Source organism: Solenopsis invicta, chromosome 12 (assembly GCF_016802725.1).
Source record: "Solenopsis invicta isolate M01_SB chromosome 12, UNIL_Sinv_3.0, whole genome shotgun sequence".
Taxonomy (NCBI): Eukaryota; Metazoa; Arthropoda; class Insecta; order Hymenoptera; family Formicidae; genus Solenopsis; species Solenopsis invicta.
In genome coordinates, this window is record NC_052675.1 from 13174885 (window position 1) to 13183502 (window position 8618).

Genomic DNA, 8618 nt, shown 5'->3' on the forward strand with positions numbered 1-8618 from the left:
AATACATCTACTTGTTTGGCATATATTTATTTTCCAGAAACAATATAAATACAATATAAATACAATTTAAATACAATTTAAATATAATAAAACAATATAAAATTAATTAAGACTCTCAAAATTAAAAAAACGCAATATAGAAAGTGCTAATAAGAATTATCACAATTTAAGGGGGGAATATAATTTAGGAGGCCAAAAATAAGTAATTTTTCGTAACTTTTTTTAGAAGAAAGTATAATGTTTATTGTTTTAAAACTTTCTAAAACACGTTTTAGTGTAACTATTGAAGAGCACATACAAATTATTTTATTATAAAAATTAATAACCATAAATGCATAAACATTAAATTTTGTGCCTCAACATCGAAGTTACCATTTTGCGTACACGCTTAAGAGTTTAATTTTTTTCTAAAACAAAAAAAGAAAAAATATTTTTAATGTCTACATAATTTTATCCTATACAAACCTAAAAAATTAAAAAGATGTAAATATTAAAATTTTGTACGACGAATATGTATTTGAAAAAAGATTAGAGAATATTTATTATAAATGGAAAAAGTATCGAAAAAATCTGATCTTAACAGAGATAAAATTTTACCGCAACTTATTTTTCTTCTCTTCCCAATTCCAACTTTCTTCTCCTTTACGGAAGACATTCATTTGCGAATTTACATCAATATTTAAATAATTGTATTTTTCCTGTGAACCGGTCACCGGTAACCATGCATTTGTAGTAGGCGTAGGATTTCTAAATTGCATTAATAATTAATTATTAATACATGCGCCATGCTTAATAAAATTAAAATATTGTAATTAACAAGAGACGCTTTAGAAATTTGTGAGAAAAGAAAACATTAAATTTCTCGTACCCTGTTTTGGCAAAATCCGTCCACATTTGTGTTAAGTGGTTTATCATCTTACCATCTTTCGAATCAACTGCAGGTAGGGATATACCTAAATCTTTCATCACAGAGAAATGAAACAAGTATGGCAGTTCCTCTCCATGACACGCACCTATAAAATATTTTTAATCAATTGGTTATTAAACCATTGATTAAACCAATAAATTAACTTTTCAAATATATAAAAAGACAATTTATTTTTTAAATTAAGTATTATAAAACGGAACTATTTTTATTTAAATCAGGAATTTAGAAGCATTTTAAGTCTTTTTATGTTACAATTACGATATGAATGTATTCATAATCTTTAAAATTAAAAAATTTTTAGATCTTTAGATAGTTGTAAGTTAATTAGTGATAATACCTGGAAATTCAATATTTAATATTTTTTTCATAACAGAATTTTCACTCTCGTAGGAAAATTTATACAAATATGTCGTTTTGTTATGATTCAGCTTTGTCTGAATATCCACTACTTCCATTATACCACGACACATACACCCGTCGTTAATATAATTAACGTAATTTGCCAAAGTTTCCTCTGATATTGCTTTATCACCAAAATATAAAGATTTCAAGTCCTCAACTGTGATTGATATCTTTGGCAGTATAGATAAATAGTTAGGAGGTATGGAGCTTTTGAAATCGGAATCGATTTTTCTTAATTCTTCTTCAGTTATGTCTAAAATAATTTTAAAGATATTTTAACACTATTCGTTATATCAATCGACGCATGATAACTCGGGAAAAAATTTTTATACATAATTATATATCAAATATATTCATATATAATAAAAAATACATAATTATATATAATGATTACATGAAATTATGTGCACAATCATTTGCAATTATATAAATTATATACTATTATTATATATATTTATATATGATTATTTATAAAATATACATAGTATTTAAAATATATATAATTATATATAAAATATAATTATATATATTTTATATATAATTACATATATTAAACAATTTTTTTCTTGAGAATAATATAAATGTTATAACTCTTTTTTCAATTTAAGAAATAATTATTAATATAAGCATATTTGCAAAATCTTATTTAAAATACTTTACATAGTGGGATCCGTTAAAAATATGCGATGATATTATAGATAATGTATATTAATATGTATATTTATCTTAACAAATTACATCGAATATAACATAGATACAATGCTATGTAACATAAATATAACATATGTATGTTATATGGCATTACATTTGTTATATTTGTGTTTTCTGAAATTGCACCATAAATTTAAAAAAAAGCATACGATAATGTTATTTTGCAAATAAAAACAAAAGCACATAATAATGATTTTTATATATGTGCTCGAAAAATTACGGATTAATCAAACTTTACCAACTGTATATAGATTTGTACAATTTATATTCTTAAACGTTTTATTTAACTCTATGGAGGTCACGTTTAATCTGACAGATACACAAATATGTTTTTTTAAATATTTTTAAACAGACTGCTGACGACTCAGCCCCAAACAGCAGCTATTCTTATATGTCTTAGCAGTGAAATGATGTAGGATTTGTGCGGCCAGTGTATTTATACTTTGTTCACAGCAAGAACATATCCAGCGCGGACGAAAACTCGTCCGCTTAGGACTGTAACCTCCACAAAGTTAATTGTAAACAATTGACATGCTTGCCACGTCACCTAATCTCAGAGTTATGTTATTTTTAACCGAACATTTTTGTATAAAAATTTGAAGCCTGTAAAACTAATGTATTTAATGAAAACGAAAACAAAACTCACATCCGCCAATATTACTGTTTACCAATATAGATCCCTCGCACTCGGTAAAACCTAAAAGTAATGGTATCTTAACTCCGCGGTTCAGATATTTTGCTAGATCTCCCGGGAAAACTGGATTCGATGATTCGTTATCCGAAGTAGGTGTAAATCTTATGCCCTAGCGAAAATAGTTTATTAAATACTTATTAAAATATTTATGAAATAGAGATTTAAACATGGATATATTTATGAAATGTTTTCATAAACGTTCGAAAGGTGTTGTATGTTTTCGGGATGTTTATAGACATTTCACAAATGTTTGGGAAATGTTTTATTAAAAGTGTTCTATGTTTCCAGAAGGGAGGGTCTCAAATGCGCACAAAATCAGTCGGACGCAGCTGGTGTGTCAATCGGACACGATTCCAGTCCGACACAAGTTGAAACGGACACACGACGGTCCCAATCGGACACAAGTTGAGATATTTATTTAAAATATCTCACCTCATTTCCAATTTTGATAAAATTAGGCTGATTGGACGCGTTTTTGCATGAAATGAAAGAATCTAGCAGAAAAAAGTGTCGAATTGCCTCGCGAATTGAGATATCAATTGTTTATAAAATTGACCATTGTACATACAAGTTAAAAAACCTGTCAGCGCGACATACTGTAACGAAGTGAGCATGCGCTGTGCATATTCCGTGCTAGAAAGTGGGAAAAATTTTAAATTATACTCTTTCAATTATATTATATAAAATAAACTTATATTCTTAATATGATAATGTTGAAATCTTTCGCCTTACTGAATTAATGAGTCTATCGTATACTAAAAATATAAACTTGGTAAAAATTAGCAAATTATCATTGTGAAATAACGTTTCATAAAAGTATTGCTAAAATTTTTTGCTTTACTAAATTGTTAAGTATAAAACAAATTAAATTAAAGCAGACAACAAATGTCTGCTTTACAACCAGAAAACTTATTAAAGATTTATTTTGTTGTAAAGCAGACATCTGTTGTCTGCTTTAATTTAATCTGTTTTATACTCATCAATTTAGTAAAGTGAAAGATTTAAACAATAATTTTATAAAATATTATTTTATAACAATACCTTGTGTAGGGGCTTTTGTTAATTTTTACTAAGTTTCTATTTTCAATATATGATAGATTCATTTATTTAGTAAAGTAAAAGATTTTATGAAATGTTATTTCAACTTGTTTCCGACTGGTTTTGTGCGCATCTGAGATCCTTCTCTTATAAACATACCAGTTTTGCCATGGTACCGTGTTGTTGAATCTCCTGTGAAAAAGATGTTAAAAGATAAAAAAAGAGATTAAAGATCATATATTTTTTAATCTATATTACATAACCTATATTGCAGTTTGCATATTATAATTTATTACATTTGTATAATTACAATAAAATGTTTAAATAATTACCGTTTTTGTCGAGAGAAATTTTTCTTGAGTCTCTATAAGCTTCTTCGCATCAATTGTTTTGAGAAATTCGTAAGCGACTTTTGGATTTGTGGTTACTTTTCCAAGCTTTTCGGCAAGCCGAAAGCTTTTGTTCATCGAAGCTGATTGTTCAGTATAGCCCCAAGGACATCTCATGACGCCGCTTTGTGATATTGCTTTGTGAAATAAATCTGTAAAATAGTGGTAACAAATTAATTCTAATTTGTCATCATCAAATCTTTTTTCTTTATTCTTTAAAATGTACAAAATATTTTTATATCAATTTTAATTCTTGTAATCACATCAATTTTCTTAATAATTTTGATCAATCTTATTATTAAAAATTTCTCTCTTATTTTCTTCTTCCTCTTCCTTTCCGCCCTCCTCTCTCTCTCTCTCTCTCCCTCTCTTTCTCTCTCTCTCTCTCTCAGAAATTACTTTATAATTAAAATTTGAATTAAACATTCAACAATTACAAGTAAAATGTTTTTTATATTTACGTAAAATTAACTAAAAGAACAAATTAATTTATCATTTATTTATATCTGTAAAGTTTTTTTATTTTTTGAACATATTAATGTTTGAATGTTTTCATTAATAAGAAATTGCGATTAAGTTATGAAAAAGTTTATGATTAATTAAGGTAGAAGATAATTTAAGGATTTTAAATTACTGTGATATGTGTATTAATTTATATCGACAAAATACCTTTGGCTAATGGAGACAAAGTTAAACAATGTACAATGCCTCCGCCAGCACTTTCGCCGAAGATAGTGACATTTTTTGGATCTCCACCGAACTGTGATATATTTCTTTGAACCCATTGTAATGCCAAAATTACATCTTTTAAACCTTGATTACCCGTTGCCACTTTATCATAAAGGTTCAAAAAACCTGAATTTATGAATACACCGTTTTTATCAAATTGATTCATCTCAATAAAAAATAATTAATGATCCTACTTTACATCTAAATAAAGTAAATCGCGCTATAATTTGTTTCTAATACGCTACTTGTGTGAGCGGTAAATAGTCTTCCATGCAGAAAATAAAAAAGAAGAAAGATTGTAAATGTATTATAAATTGTAAACAAAGATGAATTTCACTTTCTTTGTTACTTTTTTTTTCGTGAGAGTCTATATTTTAAAAATATCTGTGGTACGGTCTATAAAATAAAAGTACATATCTAAGAGAAATAATAATTAAAATCTAAACGTTTATTGCATTAAAATGCCGGACACAAATGACAATACAGTCATTACATATAGAAACAAATAACGTACCTAGAGCACCTAGTCTATAATTCAAGGTAACCAAAACTACATCTTTCTGCACTATGTAATCGGGTCCGTACATGTTTGCATCACCGGACCCCCTACAGAAACTACCGCCATGTATCCATACCATTACCGTACGCTTCTTCCCAGGTTCGATTTTCTTGACAAACACATTTAAATAGAGGCAATCTTCATCACCCACAATTTCATGTGTAAGAGGATCCATTTGAACAGATATGCTTCCATACTTCGAGGCGTCTCTGCTACCAAACCATGGTTCTGCTGGTACCGGATCCTAAATATGTAAAATGCGTTTATACATAAGATAACCCTTTTGCGCACATGGTACGATTCTCTGTGTCAGAAGAAATAATAGGGTGCTTTTCAATTGCAATATCCTAGACACTTTCATGCACACGGCGACACAAGTTGCGTTCCAATTGTCATAATCGTCGACACAACACAACACATCTGTACTTGACCCGAGGACTATTAATCGACTGTGTAAGCTAGTGTTTTCTAGTCCAATTAAATATTTATCACAGTAACTGTAAATGAGGTTGAAACAATTGAAACTCAGTTTCTATCATTAAAAAAAAATGTTAAGGCATGGATATGGTATCCATTGAAAAATCATTCTAACTCTATCCGAATCTGTGCAAAGCGTACATATTAGTACATACTTTGTTCTAATTAAGTCATGTACAAAGTTAAACTTTCTGCAATCTTGTGTACATATGTATGTGTCAAGATGTCAAGATGTGTGAAGCAATTGAAAAACACCTATAACTTTTTTTTTCTTTGCGCAAAATTGCAATCACATATTAATTTTTAAATGAGAGCAGTTATTAAAACTAACGAATAAACACTTTAAGTTCCGTATGAATGAGAAACGGCGGGTGCTGAATGACCAGGATGACTATACTATTTTATTTCTTTATTGTAGCAAATATCTTCGCACTTAATCATTGACTTACACTAACCAAATTTTATTTAACAAATTAGAAGATTAAATTATATTAGAAATAAATCATTTAAAATTAGCTATTTTTCTGAATAATCACGTTTCTATGAAAATTTTCTTATTATTTTCTCTGATGTACTAGCTAATTAAAATATTTTCTTAAAAAACAATACTTTATGATATCACTTCTTTTTATTTTACTTATGTATAATAAAAAATAGAATACGTAATAAGATTATATAACAATAAATGTGAATAAATTATTTGTATAATGTATAATGTATAATGTATAACGAATTATACTGATAAACTGTTTTATCAGTATAATACGTTATACATTATACATTATACACTTATTTTTTAATCATAATTTTTTTATAGTGGTAATTCTTCGTATTAAAAAAATTTTTTTTAAGATATTAAAAGAATTATAAAATAACTAATTAACTGATTAAGCCCATTAAATGAGTCTTATTCAATCATAACAGAATCTTAGTACTTATGTGATTTTACAGATATTCTTAAGTTTATTAAACTCTACGCCAAATAAATTTTTAATCTTAAAACACCATTTTAAGTTGAACAAGAATAATAATGTCACACTATTGATAATCACAATTTAATAATAATGATGCTAATCTATCATATATCTGTTATGACAATGACGTCAATATAAAGCTCTAGCTTCCTCTATATATTAAATACTGTAAAGAATTTGTTGTGAAAAATAACGACAATTCAAATTAATTAACCTCTAATATTTAAAATAATTTAATTGATAATTAAATAAGTTAAAATTTTTAAATACTTGTTTGTAATAATAGAACTTTACTTACTTTAAATCTAAGTTCTCCAATCGGCGGTTTTGCATATGGTATTCCTCGAAAGGCGGCATAGTAATCGCCATAAACATCTCTTTCTATGATACCAATTAACTTTCCCTCGTGCACGCGTATTTCAATTTTATTGTTATTCATGATGAAGGCGCTGGAAGAATGACGAAAAAAACAGAATCGATTAGTTTGTCAGTCTATAGTATACATGGATTAGTCTATACACTGTAAATGTGTGCGTTCTGAAAAAGATAACATACAGGGTGATAAGGACGCACTGTTACGACCGGTGAATCTCTCACACTCGTTCACTTAGATTATTCACGCGCACTTTAGAAATAATAAAGACAAACTTTATAAATTATCGGTCTTCAATCCGATCGGTTTTCAGCCGATCGTCAATCCAATATCGATATTATACGTTCACGCGCTGGACCGCCGTTCTGTATGCATCCGCATTACCTTGTACATTTCAAGCGGGATTAAAAACTTTGCATTTCAATAAGCTTTATTTACTGTAATGATGGTATTTTACAACCTATACTTAACACTAAACTGAATATCTATCGGTATGTAAATACTAGAAATACATATGTATATAAATAAAAATGTAAATGTTTATTTGTTCAAAATCTTAAATCTCCGAGAGTTCTTTAACGAATGCTTTAAAATTTTGATACAACGTTACATTCAAATATGAGCGTGTTTTTTTATTTAAAAATTGTATACCCACAAAGATTGTATACTGCACTTTCTCTTTTCTTACTTTTCCATTTAATCAGACTGAGCCACAACAACGCGTGGCGGAGCACAGCTAGTAAAAAATAATTAAATAATAATTTAGTAATAATTATTAGTAGTCATAAAAAATATTAATAAACTACTAAATATAAATAAAGAATTACATTTATTATTGGACTTTTTGTAAAGTTTACAGCACGTGCAATAAACATATATATACGATGGATATAGTGTATACCCAGACAACACATAGATTTAGAAAAAATTTAGACCTATGTTATCAGTCATTTTAAAATGTAAAAAGAGTTTACGAAAAGTTCTTGTTACATCTAAAAATAAATTCTAAATTCTTTAGAATTCTCTACATTATTTGTGCAAAGTATTCAAAGTAAATAATACATAAACAGTACGTAATCTATGTAAATGCAACTTTAAAATATACAACGTACTACGATACTAGATACCACAGTAACATTTTAAAAACATATTTAAAATGTACACTTTGGATGTTTTGGACATATTAAACACATGACCAGTATTACCATTTTGGACTTTTTAAAAACGTTTATTTCAAGGCGCAATAAACTAAAACTGGATTAAATTAATACATTTAACAAATGTAAGTAGCTCCTTTAATAACATTACTGTGTGACACGAATTTTAAATCACAATCCAGACAAA

At 27.7% G+C, this 8618-nt stretch overlaps 1 protein-coding gene across 2 annotated transcripts; it reads right to left on the reverse strand.

The window, feature by feature from the left end:
- Positions 1 to 217: 217 nt before the first annotated feature.
- LOC105198220 (esterase E4) lies at positions 218 to 7374 on the reverse strand. Of its 2 annotated transcripts, none has more exons than XM_011164877.3 (10): positions 7200 to 7374; positions 5406 to 5694; positions 4832 to 5017; positions 4106 to 4314; positions 3933 to 3965; positions 2688 to 2844; positions 1266 to 1583; positions 869 to 1013; positions 598 to 747; positions 218 to 407 (listed from the first exon to the last, which is right to left on the reverse strand). In XM_011164877.3, exons 1-10 carry the CDS (start codon positions 7338 to 7340, stop codon positions 389 to 391), a joined length of 1647 nt encoding a protein of 548 aa, XP_011163179.1. In that variant the 5' UTR covers positions 7341 to 7374; the 3' UTR covers positions 218 to 388. The 2 variants fall into 2 exon arrangements, with proteins under 2 accessions (XP_011163179.1, XP_025993146.1); XM_026137361.2 differs by having other exon boundaries at positions 218 to 465.
- Between the last annotated feature and the right edge of the window lie 1244 nt (positions 7375 to 8618).

Bases quoted from the DNA above. Each gene is read 5' to 3' on its own strand.
- LOC105198220 (XM_011164877.3), bottom strand. From the start codon at position 7,340: ATGAATAACAATAAAATTGAAATACGCGTGCACGAGGGAAAGTTAATT. The intron at 5,018-5,405 runs GTACGTTATTTG...TCATAAATTCAG, and splicing joins TTATAGACTAGGTGCTCTAG to GTTTTTTGAACCTTTATGAT. The intron at 1,014-1,265 runs GTATTATCACTA...AATATTTTATAG, and splicing joins ATTAAATATTGAATTTCCAG to GTGCGTGTCATGGAGAGGAA.